The sequence below is a fragment of the Penicillium chrysogenum genome (assembly GCF_028827035.1).
Source record: "Penicillium chrysogenum strain IBT 35668 chromosome Unknown utg000004l_segment0_segment0, whole genome shotgun sequence".
In the NCBI taxonomy this organism is placed as follows: domain Eukaryota; kingdom Fungi; phylum Ascomycota; class Eurotiomycetes; order Eurotiales; family Aspergillaceae; genus Penicillium; species Penicillium chrysogenum.
In genome coordinates, this window is record NW_026622752.1 from 2686790 (window position 1) to 2706165 (window position 19376).

At 49.3% G+C, this 19376-nt stretch overlaps 9 protein-coding genes across 9 annotated transcripts; 4 read left to right on the forward strand and 5 right to left on the reverse strand.

Moving 5' to 3' along the window:
- Nucleotides 1-306: 306 nt before the first annotated feature.
- On the reverse strand, nucleotides 307-805 carry N7489_006962 (uncharacterized protein; the record flags this gene model as incomplete). The annotated part of the gene is made up of 3 exons (XM_056712712.1): nucleotides 307-463; nucleotides 512-568; nucleotides 717-805. Coding segments are annotated over 3 exons (303 nt in total), but the record flags the coding sequence as incomplete, so codon positions are not given.
- A 1743-nt stretch (nucleotides 806-2548) lies between these two features.
- On the forward strand, nucleotides 2549-3446 carry N7489_006963 (uncharacterized protein; the record flags this gene model as incomplete). The annotated part of the gene is made up of 2 exons (XM_056712713.1): nucleotides 2549-2599; nucleotides 2664-3446. 2 exons carry the CDS (start codon nucleotides 2549-2551, stop codon nucleotides 3444-3446), a joined length of 834 nt encoding a protein of 277 aa, XP_056566428.1.
- Nucleotides 3447-5490: 2044 nt separating this feature from the next.
- On the forward strand, nucleotides 5491-5993 carry N7489_006964 (aegerolysin family protein; the record flags this gene model as incomplete). Its single annotated transcript, XM_056712714.1, has 2 exons — nucleotides 5491-5631; nucleotides 5681-5993. The coding sequence occupies exons 1-2, from the start codon at nucleotides 5531-5533 to the stop codon at nucleotides 5991-5993; spliced, it is 414 nt and encodes a 137-aa protein (XP_056566429.1). The 5' UTR covers nucleotides 5491-5530.
- A 227-nt stretch (nucleotides 5994-6220) lies between these two features.
- Nucleotides 6221-7433, reverse strand: N7489_006965 (uncharacterized protein; the record flags this gene model as incomplete). The annotated part of the gene is made up of 3 exons (XM_056712715.1): nucleotides 6221-6617; nucleotides 6673-7160; nucleotides 7215-7433. 3 exons carry the CDS (start codon nucleotides 7431-7433, stop codon nucleotides 6221-6223), a joined length of 1104 nt encoding a protein of 367 aa, XP_056566430.1.
- Nucleotides 7434-7903: 470 nt separating this feature from the next.
- N7489_006966 (DNA-binding domain-containing protein) lies at nucleotides 7904-8548 on the forward strand (the record flags this gene model as incomplete). The annotated part of the gene is made up of 1 exon (XM_056712716.1): nucleotides 7904-8548. The coding sequence occupies one exon, from the start codon at nucleotides 7904-7906 to the stop codon at nucleotides 8546-8548; it is 645 nt and encodes a 214-aa protein (XP_056566431.1).
- A 1058-nt stretch (nucleotides 8549-9606) lies between these two features.
- Nucleotides 9607-10494, reverse strand: N7489_006967 (uncharacterized protein; the record flags this gene model as incomplete). The annotated part of the gene is made up of 3 exons (XM_056712717.1): nucleotides 9607-9659; nucleotides 9781-10076; nucleotides 10133-10494. 3 exons carry the CDS (start codon nucleotides 10492-10494, stop codon nucleotides 9607-9609), a joined length of 711 nt encoding a protein of 236 aa, XP_056566432.1.
- A 632-nt stretch (nucleotides 10495-11126) lies between these two features.
- Nucleotides 11127-13608, reverse strand: N7489_006968 (SH3 domain-containing protein; the record flags this gene model as incomplete). Its single annotated transcript, XM_056712718.1, has 5 exons — nucleotides 11127-12245; nucleotides 12303-12460; nucleotides 12521-13114; nucleotides 13170-13511; nucleotides 13581-13608. The coding sequence occupies 5 exons, from the start codon at nucleotides 13606-13608 to the stop codon at nucleotides 11127-11129; spliced, it is 2241 nt and encodes a 746-aa protein (XP_056566433.1).
- A 1176-nt stretch (nucleotides 13609-14784) lies between these two features.
- On the forward strand, nucleotides 14785-16752 carry N7489_006969 (serine/threonine-protein kinase; the record flags this gene model as incomplete). The annotated part of the gene is made up of 1 exon (XM_056712719.1): nucleotides 14785-16752. The coding sequence occupies one exon, from the start codon at nucleotides 14785-14787 to the stop codon at nucleotides 16750-16752; it is 1968 nt and encodes a 655-aa protein (XP_056566434.1).
- A 1069-nt stretch (nucleotides 16753-17821) lies between these two features.
- N7489_006970 (mitochondrial 54S ribosomal protein uL15m) lies at nucleotides 17822-18826 on the reverse strand (the record flags this gene model as incomplete). The annotated part of the gene is made up of 2 exons (XM_056712720.1): nucleotides 17822-18437; nucleotides 18510-18826. 2 exons carry the CDS (start codon nucleotides 18824-18826, stop codon nucleotides 17822-17824), a joined length of 933 nt encoding a protein of 310 aa, XP_056566435.1.
- Nucleotides 18827-19376: the final 550 nt, after the last annotated feature.

The window sequence follows — 19376 nt, forward strand, 5'->3', positions numbered from 1 at the left end:
CACCAAGTCTGATGGTCACATCAAGTCCCAACAAGAAGGCAGACGTTGAACTCAAAAGCACACTCTGGCAAGCCAAACCTTCGATCCCAATTTCTTCATTCTCAGAAAAAGTGAAACGAAAGTCAAGTGCATCGATATGTAGGTGATAGCCATAACGATGATATTAAGCGTTTGAGCGAGCTTGAGAAGTCCAAGGAATTCCGTCCAGCTATCATGGACTCACTGAACAAGACTGCCTTTCGTGTAAGGTCGGGCAGCCTTCATGGTGCACGTTTTGTGTCCTATCTCGGCACCCCCGTCCTCGGGTTATTCGCCACTGGGTCCATTGTAAGGGATCTTTTGCACAGCGGTCACCAATTCAGGCGCCCTTTGATGTGGAACTGCGAAGGCGAAGGTGCTATCATAGGAATAGGCTGTCAAAGGGTTTGATGTTGAGGGAAGGGGAAGCATAGGCAGTTCCACACTGAGGGGAGTGAAGGACGATGTGACGATTTAGGGTGCCTCTGCATACGACCGTGGAAAGCCTAAGGTTATAAGCGCTTGATGGCCAATGTCCTCAGGGATGTCACTGGAGTTGAACGTATTCCACTTCTAACCAGTTTCCGGGCTAGCAATCAATCTTCGGCTTCCCGCGACTAAGGAATCCCGCTCGGCCTTTCCAACATTGCCGGGGGCATGGAAAAGACTGCTCTTGAGAACATCAATGTAGGCCGTACTTGCCAAGATGGCTATAGTGCAAATGGTATAGATAGGATGTGGACAGGCGGTTCTGGATTAAAACAGCAGACTTGAGGTCACCGCTCGGCTTCCCGGTGGAAAGATCGTTGATTCATTGATGCGGTACTATTAATGACAAGGTAAAGATATGGAAGCTTCTATGCTACACTGTAATTTTGAGCCTTGTCAGCTTGGATGATGACTACGTCAAAGCCGGTATTTCTTTTGACTCGGAAAAGGACCTTGAGTACGGAGTAGGGATAGACCGAAATATCTTACCAGGAAATTGTATAAAAATGGCGGGCAGACAGTGCTGGCCTGCGATTGGAAAGTTCGGGACTCTTCCACAAAAGGGTCAAATGTTGGGGAAGGAATTGATAGCGAAAGACGAGCAAGACGCGTCCAATTCCAAACCAATAAATCTGGAACATCGGGTGCCTGCAAGCTGCACCCTGTCGACCATTGGGAATAGGGCAAGTAAACTGCTGCCTACTGGGGAATGATGGCACTCGACTACAGGGTATTTAGGCTACCTAGGGCACTGGAACTAACTACATTACTTGGGAACATGAAGAGCACGCCAATGGTCATCGACAACATTCTCGAACTGAACGATAATTGGAAAGAGAAACAGAGCGCATTATATCAGTTTAAAAAGCCCCCATATTTTGAGTTCACGACGGCAAACCGGCCCCCATGGTCCCACAGATAACAAAGAAAAGACCGAATGACTGATCGGAGAGATGCCAAAAGTCTCGTGTACGAATACATCTATGGATAATATGAGTCTAGCTTAATTGATCTAATTCTAGTAACTATTACTTCTCCATATATAATGTGGAAGAAGGATAATATTTAAGAAAGACGCTATAGTTAGAACAAATGTAAACGTTGGTCGTATGTAGAAACGTACTAGATGCTTTTAGTATGCTTAATATTATTTACCAAAGCTTGGCTAAATGAAACAGACCTCTTTTACTCCGTACATTATATGCATCTTCTTATATCCATTATCTCGAAGTACAAAAAAAATGTATTAAGTCTATGATGTGCCTAAGTATCTTTTGTATGGGTAAGACATATAAACGGTACCTGTGACGCTTGGCATGGTTATATAAAAGACACTAAACCCTTCTAGAGCAAATTATCCAAAGCTTAACCATTTCCAAGGTACTTCTCAACGTACGAAAGCTGTTCAGAAGTCTCACTCCCATTAGTAGTTCTATCTCTTTCAACCCCTTAATTAGTCCATAGTTGGGTATAAGCGAATGCAATGAAAGCGAACGCCAACAGCAGCTAGCGGCCCGGAAAAGGAACTACAGTGGAGCTAGTACATATAGAGTTTGATCATCGGGGTAATCTCAGGTTAGGGCATTTTGTTATGGGCTCAGTTACCCCGTACAGGTTAGCCTTATATACCGCAGCCTGTCAACACCCCGTGCAATAGGGGTACGCCAATGAGAGACCTATTGGAAAGCTAATGGCCGGGTCTAGTCTTGGTCGAAGACCATTTTCTTGCCTGCCAATGCTTTGCCATGCAGATCGACATTTTCTCTGCTCTTTGAGAAAATACGAGGCCGGGGGGTGTGTTCTGGCTAGTAGTCGACATGTATAAGGCCTTTGCCCACCTCTGCATGATCTTCCTTTTCTCGTACCTTCATCTACTCAAGCTGCTACACTCTTTGTGAGTTCTCTCACGTTCACTCTCTTTTTTAATTTTTAATTTTTTGCTGTTATCAGCGTCCATTCTTTTATTACCACTCTCGTTAATATCAACCACGTCACTTTCTCTTAATAATTGACGTATAACTTATACATCTATTCCGACAATATGAAGCAATCCATTATCACTTGCCTCGTGGCCCTTGCCGCCTCTTGCTCCGTAAGCGGAACCTCCACTATTTTGCCAATTGGATACCAAGCTAATAATCTATGTCTGTGCATAGGGCGTCCAAGCTACCGAAAGCTTGATTAGCGTGCCACTCGGCCTCTGTGCTGGCATCATTGGAGATGCTGAGTGCAAGCAGCAGAGCACCACCAACGGTCTCATCAATGTCCCCGTTAACACCTGTGTGGCTGCTCTTGGCCAGGCCAAGTGTGACCAGGCCACTTCCTCCGGCAGCGACAGCGAGACCTTGATCAACGTGCCGATCAACGTCTGTCTGGCTGTTCTGGGTGAGGCCCACTGCAATCAGAACTCTGACTCCAACGGCGGCCTGGTTAACATTCCCATCAACCTGTGCCTGGCTGTTCTGGGGGAGGCTGATTGCCAGGATGGACCTATCTCTTCTTCCTCCACGGCTTCCACCACCCCTGCTGCTACCTCCGCTACCCCCGTCGCCTCTGTGACAGGACCTTCCATTCCTACTTTGGTGGCTACCACCACTGCTGCCCCTGTGTCCCCCATCTCTTCTAGCAGCCCTCGTCCTTCCGGTGTCGCTGCTGGACGCTCCTCCTCAGCCAGAGCCTCCTCCGCTACCACCGTGACTGTTACTCGCACCAAGACTGTCTGTGCCGCTACCTCGGTCTGCGCCGCTGCTACCTCCGTTGGTGCCAAGTCTTCTTCTCTGCACCGATTCACTCCTACCACTGCCGCTGGTCCTTCCTCCACCGGTGTTTGGACCACTGCTACTCCTAGCACTGTTCCCTTCAACGCCGCTGGACGCTCCACCGTTTCCGGTGTCGCAGTTGTTCTCGGCGCCATTGTTGTTGCTGCTCTGCAGATCTAAGACACTTTGAGCTTGCCAAAGATTCCCATAACGAAACCTGTTGGTGGCTATTTGTATTCTTTTCCCGGTGGTTTTTGAGCTACTCAATTATATTTCTCTTGGTGCTAGACATGTAACTCCGTCTTCAATTCTACATTTCTTTTAATTATTTATACCAGACCACTTTTAGCAACCGAAGTAGTATAATATATACACCATCATCAACCAAGCATATCAAGAATCAATTCGAGGATGGAGCTCAACAAGAATCATCCCCCGATTGCAATTCCCACTGACCCATTTGTCGCTTCACTTGATTAAGCAAGGATAACACCACCCTGGACATACCCGCGCCCAGATCGCCGGAATCGCATCACTTCGCGGAGACACGAGACGCCAAAACAATATCTGCATATTAAGTGAGCAAAGACATAACCATATCAGAACGAGGATGTTGCGACCGTACATAGCCACCAGCATAAATGGACCCGTGATGCTCATGTAGACATATTCACCCAATCCGGGACCCAAAGAGAAAACAGTACGAATATAGCTCGCGATTGAAAGAAGATCAAAAGAGGCATTGAACAGCGGGTGAAAGATGACTCCTCTGCGGAGCATGACAAGGTGAATCGAGGCCCAAACCAATGGCAGGAAATTCTAAATGAATATTAGCCACGCACGTTTTCAGCCAGCTCGAGAAGAGGTCCTTACCACGAGCATGAAGACACCCCACGATGTTCCAACCGTCACCAAGTAGATCGGTGAAACGGAGCTGGCGGCTATGCATGCCACTCGAAGCCATTTTGATGTTGTCCAATATCCGTCATCGAATTGCGTAGGAAAATGGAAAGGCATTTTTTGAGGACCACCAAGAGTGAAGGGAATAAAAGCAGATTTGGTTGAAAGATGAATGAGACTGGAGGAGCGAATGTGGGATTATAGCTTGAAGCAGAGCCGCGTTTGTAGATCGCCCAGCACTGCCTCTGGCCCCAGGGCCCCATGGCCCCCTTGTTGTTTCACCCACTTTTGCATAACTAAAAGTGTCTATTAATAATAGCTTTTGACTATCCAAAGGAAAATTGCAAATACTCATCGGGAATTGAAAAACAGCCTTGCCGTTCATGCTATTCACGGCCCGCCTGCCCGCCCCCGGGTTTCCTGGTTGGCATACATTACCACGGGAATTGATAATATAGCTTCAGGATGTTTGGACGTAGCCGATAATATATTGAAGCTGGGCACTTCCACTCAAATGCCACGCCATTGAGCTCCAATGCTCACATGGACTGCCTTATAGCCCTGTTGCCAGAACCGCCCGTCATGAGTAAGACGGGCTTGAAGTGTCCACATAGGTACAGGTCAGTTTAGGTGTCTTGATCAATATGCTTGGTGTATGACACGACAATGAACACCCTCGAAGCACAAGTCTATGTGACCCAAATGTCGTTAATGCAATTATGCTGTATGGAGATTGGGGGATTGGGGGATTTGGGGATTGAACCCGTTGGCGGTCATGTTTCTCTGAGTACTTACCAAGTCAATTTGGTGGAATAGACAAAGGCTGTCCTCATGCAACAAGTCACTCGGCATCTTGTCCCTTGGTCTGTCTCAAATTATCGTGTTTCACTCCAGTTGATTTTGTATTTTGTATACCTGGCAGAGTCAGTGGTTCCATCCTTCTTATTTTGTTATAGTCCTATCTTGCCATCCTTATTGCCCTAGAGCTGTTTAATGTACGGGATCCCCGGTCAACTTCACACAATGTCATGCGTTCCATTGCCCAATTATCATGCCACTCCGCACTACTCAGATCACGCGGTCTCAAATGATGCAATAAAACAAGGTGATAGGCAGGTGAACCCCGCAAATACCAGCAAGGTTCTCTTGTTCAGGTCGGTCATTGGACAATGGTGTTGACGGTCGTGCCATTCGTCGCCTACCCGTCGACCCGTGGACGTATTCAGAATGAATTACATCACCACAGGCGCTCCCCCGCATTCTGGGGTTTGATGCATATAAAGAGTTGACATTTCTGAAAAGGAGTTTGATTTCTACAATTCTTCGATTATCACTTATCACAATTACTTCACAGATTTTCCAATATGGACAATATGGACAAGTACAATTCCCAGTGGGTCTCGTTCCACATTCGGGACCACATCAAAGATGGCGAGATCCTAGTGCAGAACACTGTCATTGAAGGGTATTTATGATTCCAGGGGATTTATGATACCTCTACTAACACCAGGCAGCGGCGAGTTTGCCGACCCCAACAACCGCCGCAGGTCGCTCACTGAAGAGGAGATCGACGAGATCAAGATCTCCCCCGATGGCGTTGGTGAGATCGGCGCTAGCAGCCGTCGCGGTAGTGAGGGCCGCCTGGACTTATTTCATGACAATGACAAGATTTGCGAGCTCCACTGGGAAAACCGTGGTGGAGAGCACGCCAACTTGGTCGAGGTGTTGGACAAGAGCGACAAGTACACCATTGAGCATGGAGGATGGAGCTCTGAGGCCGGCCCCCTGGGACATGTCTTTGTCGATGTCGCAGAGAAGAAGAAGTAATTACGCTCCACAGGCTGCATCAACTCCCTACTTGGGTGTTGAAGAGCGAAGAGCGTTGCGGTCCGTGGAGCATGAATGGCATTCGGTGAGGGAATATTGGTATAATCAATACTGTAAACAAACCCAAAAATACCAAAAACAATTCAAAATGTCAGAAAACCCAGAATCAAATGCAGTTGAAAGGATTAGCAGCGAAAAAGGCGTATTGTAGATACGTAATAAACTCATTAACCCTTGAATAGGCAGCTGAGACGGCCTCCCACGAACCAGTCCTTGTCTTTTTTCCAGGCGTAGACGATCAGATCTCTTCCCAACCTCACCACCTCCTCGATTTGCTTTTCAGTGCCCCATCCAGGGACTCTACTTCCCCAGCAAATCAGGTGCACACCGACGTGGATCGCAGTGCGGAATGCCATTTCATCGTCGAGGCCCCCATATCCTTCCAAGAACCCTTGAATAATCCACACTCCACCGTCCAGATTCTTGAACAGCTTTGTTTCGTACAGTTCAGCAATCATTTGGCCCAAGTCTAATGCGCGGCTTCCAATCTGCGCCAATTCCCAGTCGACAATGAACATAGCCGTCTCAGACTGGTGGGTGACAGGAACGTTTGGGATCAGAACACTAGAATCAAATCAGGCTGGCTCGCTTCGTGGAATTTAGATCCAGGAGAGCATACTTTCCGGTCCAGAAGTCACCGTGAATAACTCCATATCCTTCATCATAGTCCTGTCGTTCAAGCTCTGCTGCAGCGAGGTCGCGAACCTCCTCAAAAATATCACGATCCTTCTCTAGAATATCGGGAAAGTTTTCAATGGTGTTCATGAGCATAGTATAGTTCACCCAGAACTTCAATTCTTTCATGACTTTGTTCTCGCCAAGAAGTTTTGTGGATTCCACTTGCTGTTCCTCGGCTGTCCAATGGTGAAACGATCTCAGCCAGGATCCAAGGGCGCTACCTAAGGCTCGCCCTGAGGATTCGGACAAGTCACGGGAAACCTGTGAAAGTAGGAAAGTCTTTAGGTCGACTGAATTTGGAAGATCCTCGAACACCTGGGTGTCTGTTTCCCGATTGAAGTGCAATAAGCGTGGTGTCTTGACGGTTATGTTGCCATTTTTATACATTGCCAGGCCATCGAGGGCTCGAAGAATAGCTACCTCGAAGTGCTAGCTTGAGATCAGTCTAATTGGCAGCAGGTCATTCAACGGATTGCAACTAACGCATCTGGTGACATCGATTTTAAAATCTGGGTTAGAGGCCGAGTGATCTTTAGTGTGCTTGGTAATGACAGATTGTCCAGTTGAGGCAAGTTCGCCACGATAAACGAAGTTGGCTGTGCCTCCAGACAGACGCGTGAGCGAAGAGCATGCAAAGGGAGTGGGTGAAAGTTGCTGTGCAATTCCATCCCGTGTTTCATCCTGCTCGATTGTGCTTGCCATGTTGTATGACTTCTTTCAAGGTTGTCGAAGATTTCAAGAATGATTCCACACGAATGTTCCCTCCAGATGTCTCTAGACCGAAAACGCGCTAGTACGAATACGGTCCCCGCATTTACAGTGGAGACATTGAGAGTCCCAATGCACAATGTGACTATCAAGCATGTTTGCACGGAGTACTCCAATCCAAACACAGTTCATATAAAACCTTGACCGCACGCCATAGAATTAACCAATGCACCCTACAGAGAGGTCAGGCCCCTCTGATCTGAGTTCTGGCAAAGCTCACGAGCACTCAACCTCAGCCCCGGAGTGGTGCCCACAAAAGTCCGCCCGGGCGGGTGCGTAGGGTTAGTCATCACAAACATTAGGTAAGGTTCGGGAGCCCTTCCAACGCGGGTGGACGCGTCCACTGCCCAGGTGCAGCTCATAAAAGCGGCAGCCGAGATAGGTTAACCTCCTCCCTCACCACCATGGCTAAATTCTCCATTGAGAGAGAAACTCGCATTGGAAATGCTATAAAAGCATATGATGAGCGCGATAAAGTAAAGGTCGCAGCATTGGCCCGGGAATTCGACGTTCCGTACACTATGCTTCGCAGACGAATTCTAGGCGCGGGCCCTAACAGAGGGGGTTCTGGGAGACTTGATCATGCTCAGGAGAAAGAACTGGATGACTGGATGATTTCCCTGGAGGCTGAAAATACTCCTGCTACCCCTGGCATGGTAGAAGGCGAGGCAAATCGCATACTTGCTCGCGCTGGAGTCGAGACACAGGTTGGCCACAACTGGTCTTACAGATTTATTGCTCGCCGTCCTTCACGGCGGCCCGACCTACCACGGCCATTGAGCGCACTCAATAACTCTGCGCGAAGCAAAGACCAAATAAAATCAAAGATTCGGAAGGCTATAGAATTACTTGAAGAAGTGGCTGATGATCTTGATAAGCTCAGCCCGAAGCTGCGAGACCGAGTAACTGGTGCCCTCTCTGCTGGTTTAACGGAGCCGGAGGAGGTTGCTCAGCCTGAGGATCAAAGCCGTGAAATGCCTGCGCGTCAGCAGAGGGGCAGGAAACCAGTGTCACGGCGTGTCTCCACTTCAACCCGAGGAACTGGATGAAGATTAGGGACGTGGACTCTCTGAAACTCCTGTTGCCGTTTCCTCCACCAGATCGTTGGTGTCAAATTTTCCCCGTTGGTATTGGTAGGACTCGTGTTCACAGGAGACCAGACAAAATACCGCCAAACGAAAGATCAATGCCGGTCCAGCGTCCAGAGGGGAAAGAGGCTTGTGTAGACGATACTAGATGGGAGACTATGTCGTACGCATAAGAGATCAAGTGTCGTCTACAGTTATCACGCCGATTTCAAGGAATCTCCCGGACATACACGTTGAACCAAGTGACTGTGAATCACAGCCCGCATCACCCCCAGCTGACCGGTGAGATTCCAAGGTCATGACCAGGAAGACCGGGGCATGGATTGATCACCTGGATTTTCCATTTGCAAGCCAATATGATCCAAAAATTTCCATCCTCTCCTTGCGCGTAATCATCAATCCGGTAAAGGATAATCAACTATCGGGGAGGTCTGGACCCATACCGCACATGTGGAAACGGAGTCTTCGTGTGAGAGTATGCAGTGGGACCTCCGAAATATTGGGCTAAACCTTTGTGCCTAGATTATACTAGTTATATACCGCCTGCCAACCACTGTAAGAAGTGTCGGTCACGTAGTCTTCTTAATGGCCTTCTTAGGTAGTCTTCTCCGATAGTCTTTTCATATGTCTTTTCAGTGGTCTTCTAAAGTGGTCTTTCTGGCAGTCTCTTTACGTATATACCTTTGACTACTGATCTCTCCATACTAGATCACGTAGATACGCGCTAACTATATTAAGAATCCTAGACTGGCAGAACCGGTAGAATTTGGAGGTATATCTTGTTTAGCCCAGTATTTCGGAGGTTCCCACTGTACAAGTTGCTCACCAATCATGAGACGTGAGACAAAAGAAAAAAAGAAAAGAACGCATGAAAGATAACAATGGCGTCTGTAAATCAATATAAAGTCTCAAGTAAAAGCACATACCCGGTATTCCATGCTAGAACTGCAGCACGATAAAAGAAAGAAAGACGGGGGCAAAGGAACCCTAGGCAAAGGAACACTGTTCGAAGTCGAGATTCACTCAGTATTCATCTTCATCGCGGTGCCTCGAATGGCTGGCATGACGAGAACTATGAGAGTGCCCGCTATGACCGCTGTGACTGCTGTGCCTCGAATGGCTCCGATGGCCATGATGGTGGTGGTGGTGGCGGTGGTGACGGTGACGGTGACGGCGATGATGATCATGTTCACTATCATCGTCCTGCCCCTTGTGATCCTTCACTTTGTCCTCCAGGAAGTTTCCAAGTAGAGCACCGCCAATCGCACCCAGCAAGCCATGCTCTTTCTTATGACCAAGGTAATAGCCCGCCATGCCGCCAGCGAGCGAACCACCGAGCCCACGGTCCATACCCCGGTCAGTGTCAGTGTCTGTATCGGAGCGCTGTTCGCGAGTGTGCTGCGAATCTTCTGGTTCGGACACATAGACAGCGGGAGGGTGGGGACTTGCGGAGGGTGTGTACCGTGGTTGGTCGGCTGGATGGTCATTGCTAGGGCTCAGCATTAGTGTTGGTCCTCACAGCTGGGAATGTGTCGCCCAACTCACTAGTATCCTGCATTCTCGGGGATTCTGTCTTGCGCATGTTGGTATCCTGTTGGAGTCACTGGTCCAAGGTAGTCTGGCTGCCCTGTCGGCGTATGGCTTCTCTCCATGGAGGATCCATATGGCTCGGGGGCAAGGTGGTATGAGCTCTGCTGTGGAGCATAGGCCTGGTTTGGGTTCGGACTAGGCTGATAAGGCTCTGGTCCGGGGTTGTATTGCTCTGATTCAGGGTAATGGTATGGCTCTTGGTTTCCGTATGGCTGGCCATATGCCGGGTACTGAGGCTGATCCTCTGGGGGATAGTAGCCAACCCCGCTCGGCGTAGGCGTTGAGTGTGAGTTGTAAGCGTTGTATGGATCCGCCATGATGATGAGATACGTCAAGGAAATCCTGTCGCATTAAGGACAGAAACACGCAAAAGGGTTTTATGTAGGCATGTAAGACAGATGACCAGTGGGGTTATACATCATGGTGCGGCTGACCTGCCCGCACGACCCTCGATCTTCCACAGGGACTTTGGAATGCACCTACTCTCCAATCAAGTACTGTCACTTGCTTCTCTGCATACGTACGGCCGAGGGATGTGCCCTGTAGTATTTATTGGTTTTTCTAGGAAGATATGTTTGGCAACTGATATTGCATTGATATACGCCAGTCCATTAACCTCAAGATGTGAAAGAAACAAAACTGAACACGGATGAGTCGGGGTATTCCGGTGAAAATCGAAAAAAAAAGAAGCATGGTGTAAATAGAGCTGGCCGTTAGACGTTCAGGGTCACATCGCTCCCTAGGGCGATGGGAAAAATGCAGAACAAGGATTTGCGCCAAGCAGTGGCATCAAGATACAAACGAGAAGGGAAAAAAAAGTGAAGGAAAGAATGAGGGCCGGCCAAAAGTGATGCGCCCAGCACATTCAAAGACACCCTGGCCTTCATCGCCATGCAAGGCAGACCGCCTGGCAACACATGGGTTTCCAAAAGATTGATGCACATTTTGGTCACACTGGTGGACTCTGAATGCCACGAGTCGAGCTCGAGCTCTTAGTCCGCTGTGACATCCAGTTCACAAGCATTTCGTCAAGCTGATTATTCATCTCCTTGAGTCTCTTGCTTTCCTCCTTGAATAGACGTCCGGTGATTGGGTGGTCAGGGCCAGCAGGAGGTACATTTGATTTGTCGTGGACAATAATAAATAAATCGCGAATGTCGTTTTCTTCGTCCATGTATGATCGTAGACTGGAGTCGCTCCACGTCGGGGTGTCCACAGAAAGCGTATCGACTGAGGCCGGAGCAGCCGTGCTACCCTTGAGGTAGTTAACGTCCTGTCCGGGTGATGATGGTGGAGACGGTGGCGAGAAAGAGCGCACCTCTCGAGAAGACGCATTATTTGTTGCGCCGTGCGCGCTCATGGGGGAATAAGCCTCCACGGGAGAGATATTGACAGGGGACTCCGACTCATCTCCAGCCGCCAGCGTAGGCACGAACTTCTGGGGTGGAGACGTAACAGACGCTGGCCCAGCCGTTGTACGGTCTGGATCATTTGGTTCTCTCCATTGGGCTTCACTGGATGGTCGGTCAACAGGCGACTCCAGGGGGTCCATGGATTCGAGCGGAGTAGCAAAGGGGTCCTTGGAAGGACTCGATTGGCTAATAGGTGATTGTAACACAATTCCACAGTCTTCATAGCTGCTTTCTCTTTCTTCTTGCAGTGGCACCTGTCGGATGCCCTTGTTGCCCTGATCCTGGTGAATGGGCTCGTTGCCCCTGGCGAACTCGGCCATTGTAGGGTCAAGGACTGGATCAACCTTCATGATTCCTGGAGGCTGCTTGTGTAGCTTGTTGTTCGAGATTTTCTGGGGTTTAGAGGGTCGTTGTTGCTCGGGGGACACAGACTTCGATGAGACAGATTCCAACGAGGTCTTGGGTTGGGGTGATGTGCGGAATGCCGACTCTGCAGGAGACCTCTCTGGATCGTCAATGTCATCTTTGCTCTTCTTGCGCTTGAATAACCCGCTGAGCATTCCAGGTTTTTTGTCTTTTCGCTTCTTCTCCTCTCTCTCTTTGATTTTGTCCTGTGAGTTAGAACCCTTCTCAAGGGATTCCAAGCTTCCACGAGGCTTCACCAAAACGTCAGCCAACTGATCTGTTGGATAAACCCACGATGGGGAACATACCTCTTTCCACTCAGCCAACGTGTTTGCGCCATTTTCATCGCGAATATCGCGCAGAAGATTTGGTGTGAGAGAAATTTTCTTGGGCTCGGCCGTGTCATCTTTGAAGAAGGAATCGGTGTTCCGTACAGTGCCATTTCTGGATCTACTGACGGTGGGTTCTGTTTTGTAAAAGTGAGTTTAAAATAAGGTCCAAGAGCAGTTGAGTTGAGTGTGCTTACCTTCGGCCTCAAAGAATTCTTCACTAGACGGGCGTCGATCAGAGCTTGAGCGCTGCGAATCGGGTTTCTCCGCACCGTTGGCATCGGCATGCTCTGTAGGGTTTTCTTTCTGGGCTTTGGGCCTAAGAGGCTCCACGACAATATTTTCAGCTTGCTCTTGCACGTCTTCCTCTTCGCCATCCAGAGTCTCGTCATCATTGAAAAAGTCGCCGTGTTCGGAATCTTCGTCCGTTGAGTAGTCGACATCGGAGGCGTCGATGTACGTCGGGGCACCGAAGTTGACAGTCTTCGCATTCCGACGGCGCATGGCCTTTTTCAAAGGGTTCTTCGACTTTTCGTTATTGTCACCCAACATGGTCGCTGACAGATCCACGTTTCGGTGTTTATTCAATCTAGCAAGCCTTTCGGTTGGCGTTTCGATGTGTTCCGCAGGGAGGTAGCCGATGCTGCCATCCTTCACCACGCGCACAAGCCACCAGTAGCTGTTGCTGTCATCGAGAAGGACCATTGTATCACCCTTTGCGGCATTTGCTTGCCCATCGACCGTTGCGACGAAGTTATGAAGCGCATATACAAACTCAAAATCGATGTCCTCTGTATAACATCAGTTAACGCCCGATTCATGCCTATAATTCCCAAGGGTCTATACCATCATCGATAGAGGGTGAGCTGGATATTTTGTCCATCATATCATCGTCCATCATGTCATCGCTTTCGCCGTCTGCCAGATCGCCATCTTCATGGTCGTAGTGATTTTCATCCTCATCGTCTTCCTCGTCATCCGGTTCTCGATACACATCCTTGTCACCGCGGTATTCGTGGTTTTTGTCCGGTCCGCCATTGATCTCTGTTTGTGAATCTTGTTCGGCGTGACGAATGGAAAGTTCTTGATGGGGAGCAGGCCGGCCGCTCCCAAGAGGATCTGGATGTTCGGGTTGTCTGGTGTGATCTTTGGCGGAAGGGGTATCGTGATCTTGAAGGTCCAAGGTATCTAGAGATAGCGGTCAACACCTTCAACTTCGAACCAATTGGCCTCGCGCCCAAGAAGAATTTGACCTACCAGCTCGGATCATCTGAGGTCTAGTCATGTTGCAGTGTAAATGAGTGTGGTATCAAGAGCAATGGTGTGGGAACAAGTCGTGAGCGCAAGGAGTGACTAGCGATCCAGGAACATGGAAGCTAGAAGACAAGCGCGGGACGAAATGCAATGCGCGTGCCTCCAGATTTCCTGTATCCAAGTAATACACGAATACTACACAGTTTAAAAAAAAAAAAGGCCGACCGGGGTTCGCGAGCACTGCGTGAATTGGTCTGAATGAGAGACAGTGCCTTGACAGAGAATAGTGGGGGGCTGGCCTGCACTTCGGTCCAGCACGGAGGTCGACACAACGAGAAAGTAATTACTGCCAGAGCGACAAGGAGGGAAAGAGAAGGTGACAAGAAAAAGCAGAACAAAGAGTTGTCTGCCAAGGCGACGTTGAGTCTGAATAGTAAGTAACTCCTTTCACATCTCCAAAAGGCAAAAGGAGGTATTCCCAAACAAGCGCCCCTTGCGCGCGGTTAAAAACCATTGACCCCTGAAAACATATGCGGACACGCAGAAATGGCCGACTGGCCAGAGCTTCTTATGGTTATATTGGCCTTGGTATGTCTACTATGCTATTATAAATATACGGGCTTTTTCTAGGCAGTTTAAGTATAGATAATATCTCGGCACCTTTATCCAGACTACATGACACTGTGGAGAAACAATCAAAAAGTAATACAATATGTCCACGGGGTATATGGATTATATAATACTTACCGGACATGCCGCTAATCGGCATTGTAACCAGCACCTCTGAAAATTAGGGCCAGGGTTGCCTTTTAGTCAGGTGACTTGGGATTCTCGAGGTCTTCCGGTTTTCCCCGATTTGCCTTCCCCTCTCAGTGACCGAACTACTTGACGAATACCTCACTTTCAGTTCTCTCTTACTACCTTTGTTTGTACCCACCTTGTTTCATCTCGACTTTTTATTATCTGCATATTCAAGTACAAAACCTCTTCAGAACCCTTCTCAATCACAGCTTCCTTTACATCACCACTATCTTAAACGTTCTGTCCCCACTTTTGCCGCTATCACCCCACAATTACAATCATCTTCAACGCCATCACGAAGCATACCGTCAAAAAAAGGTCAAGCAGAGGGTTACATAACCCTACTGCAAGCCTAATCACGGCTGACAATACGACAATTTCCGTCTCCTGCTCCTTGTCAGGGGGCATGGCGCATAACGAGAGGGCCGGATTGGCAAGTGGATTGGCAGGTTTAAGGATTGAAACGAAGTTTCCTGAGCGGAGCAAACCCAGATGGGCAAATGAAAATGTTGAGAGGGAAGCGACAACAGTGGGCGATGGTATCGAGAGCGATCACACCAATCAATGTCACGATTATGCGCGTCGCCACGATACTGATGAAGACCGCAGTTTGTTAAATGATCTACACTCAGTGACCCCTCCCATATCCGTCCCTCGCCACGATGAGCATCGTCACTTAGATGATGCCGACAACTTCCCGCACAAGCCCGACGACGTACAGGGTTCCCCTCTTGACAGCTATCTGCACACTCGTCGACCCTCCATCTCTTTCAATCCGAAGGTCTCCGTGGAGTCCGGTAACCAAATCCCACTGGAAGAGCCACTGTCAATGGGAGATGTGAAGAGCCGCCCACCACAAAGATTTGAGTCTCGTAGCTCTGGGCTTCGGAATGCGCTTTCACAGGATGATGATCATGTCGAACCGAACCATCAGTCCCCGACCTGGAGTCCTAAGCGATCTCTTAATCGGGGTTTCCCGACCGGGCAATCCCGAGCCCAGCCCTTTGCGAGATCTGAGAATGGCTCAGAGCTTGATCGTCCGACGTCCCTGACATCGCAGTCGACGGTATCTCCGGTCACGGACGAGGTTCGAACCCCTCCCGATTACTCCAGCCACACGTTGATGTCGCCATTTTGCGCGCCGTCGCCAACTCAATCCTTTGCATCGCCAGAAGACCGCAGCAGCTCTTGGACAGGAGGGATCACAACACCCTTCGGGAGCAAGCGCAGCTCTGCTCTCGATCGCAGCAGCAGTCTTCGGAACTCCACGCGGCACAGTTCTCGACGGTCGACTAACTCGAGTGGCAAGTCGCCGGCCAGTATGTTTCTTTCCATGTGGAACAACGTCGAAGAGCCTGCTCCCCAACCTGATGACGAAGGTCAGATGGTGGGAGACGACTATGTTCTGGGGAAGCAAATCGGGTTTGGGGGGTTCAGTGCGGTGAAAGAGGCCTATAAGGCCGAAAAGCATGGTGAAACCAAAAGACTTGCCGTGAAGATCGTCAAAAAGCAGGTTACGGGGCGAAGCGAGCATGAAAACGACCAGGTGCAAGCCGAGTTCGACCACGAAGTACGAGTATGGAGGTACCTCAGCCACCCGCATGTATTGACGCTCGATGCCGTGTACGAAACAGATTACGCCACGTTCTGCTTCACCAAACTTGCTATTGGCGGTACTCTCTTTGACCTCGTCCGCCAAAATCGATCTGGTCTCGATACGCAATTAGCAAAGAAATATGCATACCAACTAGCATGCGCAATCCGCTACTTGCACGAAGACGCTCGCGTGGTTCACCGAGATATCAAGCTAGAGAACTGCTTGCTCGATCCTATCAAGTCTGCTGATGGTACAACATCTTCGACCTTGGTACTGTGTGATTTCGGAATGGCGGAATGGATGTCCATCGACAACGGTGGCGACTCTCCCGACCCATACGAGGATGCCGCTGATCGCCCGCCGCCTCAACAAATCGGCCCTGCCGGATCTAGTACCAGCGTGGCGGGTAGTCTGGAATACGCATCGCCGGAACTGCTACAATCAGTAGACGGTGTCATCCATCCTTCAGTCGACGTCTGGGCCTTTGGCGTCATCGTGTATAGCGTGATCGTCGGCTCACGGCCTTTCCAAGACGCTTTCGCTCCTCGCATCCAAGCAAATATTCTCAGCGGCACCTGGGATCGTAATGCAGTATTGGGCGACAATATGGACGGCCACCTTCGCCAAGATCGCCAGTATGCGCTCGACCTGATCCGCGGCTGTCTCGAAATGAACCCCGACAAGCGTTGGACTATCCGCGATGTTCTGGCTTCGCCTTGGCTACGAGACGTTCATGAGACAGCCGAACCCTCACCCGATACTGTATGGAGACTGTGAACTTTGCTCGTCCTTTCTTCACTAGGGTGATTAGCAATCCCATAACCTGCTCTTATACTCGCACCTCAAGGCAGATGAGATTCTTTCAACTTTTTAGCGTCAATTTCCTATGATGTGATGGCTCTTTTTTTCCGGCGGAAGATTCAACAAGCGCCGATGCTCTCGGGGCCCTTTGAATCACTATGATACCCCTCCGTTTTGTTTTGTTTTTGTTTTTGTTTTTTGCTTCTTTTACTTTGCGTCGGCTTAAGACTGTCATCATGTGCACTGTCCTCATGTGCACCTCTTTCCGTTTGTCGTTTTTCCACGATCTATTCTCAATCTCCCCCTTCGAAGCGCATTGTTGATTCTTGATTCTTGCTTTTTGGTTTTGGCTTTGGGTTGGTTCTGGCTTAGGTTTTGGTATCACGGGACGATTATGATTTACTTATATAGCAGGCGCAGCGTTGCATCTTATTATTGCCATTTGGTCGGGCATTGCATGAGCATTCATCACGTCAGTTTTGTTTTGTGTGGTCAACTTAGCTTGGTCATTTGCTTCTACTGCTGTACTTTTATGTTTGCGGATCTTTGATTCCTTTTTACTGATCTGACCTTTGTCTTCTTTGCTCAATTTGATGACATATCTTCCGGGTGGCTGGTCTATCCTGACGGCACAAGACACAAATACTAAGCTACATAATGCTATACTTCATTCTGCAATTTACGAAAGTAGTCGGCTTCTCATGCGGCCTTGGCCCTGGCAGTGTAGGACTAATAAACTGACCTATCTAGGTCAAAATAATAGTATGGACGTTTCATCTAAGGAAACGTTACCCAAGGATGTGTTCAATTCATAAACCTCGAGACGCTTATAAGTTAATCCGCATAATGAAAAATATCTTAGGACGGCAGAAAAGAGCAAAGAAAAAGGCCAAGAAGCATCTAATTGCAAAGCCTAACATATCCAACAGAACATATTTATACATATACAGCAGACCAGTTTGAACCAGCCTATGAAAAACAATGCCGAACAAAACCAACCAACAAATGGAGATCAAGTAAGAGATTCTCCCAAACCCTCTCAAACCTACCAAAGCCTATTCTCAGGCAGAACCTTCTCCTTCTTAACACCAGCAGCAGACTTCCTCTCCTCGGAAGAGCGGAAGAACAAACTAGGTCCCTCAAGCGGCTTAAGCAGATGCGAAAGATATCCCCGATGCGCAGGATCACGGTAATACTCAATATCTTTACGCTTCGTGGGATCCGGCAACCGGTACTTCAATTGCTGGTTGTTGACCACAGTACTCCACTTCATCCAGGCCGCCGTAGGCCGAACCTTAGCGAGTTTGTAGAGTTGCTCAGAGCCACTCTCGCGCGCCCACGCAGAAGACAGGAAGCTGTGCGTCTCACCATCCAGAATACGGCGGATAGAAGGCCGTGTGTAGTAGCGGGTAGTCACTGAGCCGCCGGCGCCCTCGATGGCGGCGATGGCAGAGGCGGAGACGCGCGAGGCAACGACGTGGATTGGTTGTTTCAGGGTCTCGGCGCCGTCGCCGAGGATCTTGACGCCGTCGATGGGTCGGCCGATGCACCCGCTCTTGTAGAGCTCTTTCATTGTGATCGGTTGTTTGGGGTTAATGCGGCCTTGGTCGATCCAGTATTGGAGACGGTCGAGGTTGACGGTTGCCATGTCGACGGAGAAGCTGGATTCAGGGAGGGTTCGATTAGAGATGTGATTTTCGGGGGTTGTTGTTTGATAATGGAGGACGACTTACATGTTCACGCCGCCGCGCTCGCCGTGCACGATGATGTCCTTTGTCTGGCCACCATTGAAGCCCGCTGGGACTTTGCCGTGCTGGCCTTGACCCTTGTGACCGCGACCGGAGGTCTTACCCTTGCCTGAAGCGGGACCACGGCCACGACGGATGCGCTTGTTGTAGGCTGTAGGATTGTCGGAGAGGGAGGCTAGGATGGAAGTGTTGCGAGTTTGCTGGGATTGAGGGAGGAGGAAGGCAAGTGGGGAGGCATGTTGGAAGGGCCGGGCGGAAAATTGTGCCAGCTGCGTTGGCAGCCCCATCAGCCGGGGAGACATGGTGTGTGTTTGTGGTTATCGGGGCTGGCTGGTGCTAGATTCGCGGGTTTGGTGATGAGTTTCGAGATCTCTGTCGGGACGGGTTATGTTTGATCCGTCTCCGGGATGGCCCTAACTACAGTACGGAGGTAGACCTGGCCAACAAGGGCTGTGTTCCTTATGCGGATTGCCTTTGAAGGAAATAAGAGATTTAAAGACATGTTTGTGGGGTTCCATGCTTTGATATACATATTTGTCAGTGTGGATTTAGACAGTCGCGTAACTGGGTCACCTAGGTCACTGTGCATCTTCAACTCAAACCCTTGGATACATGTACATATGGACGAAGCTACCTCATTGGGACACTAGGAATGCATTGAAAACATAAACATTAGATGCCTAAAGGGAGAAATTACCAGTTGGTAGTTCTAGATTCATATGCTGCAGAGCTAAAGCTAATCTGCGGAAGTCAAAACGCCGTGTGTATGCAAAATGCGACAGGAGTACACTGCCGATGTGCTTCAAAAGGCACATTCGACGGACAACGGCGAAATTTAAGTGAATAAACAAC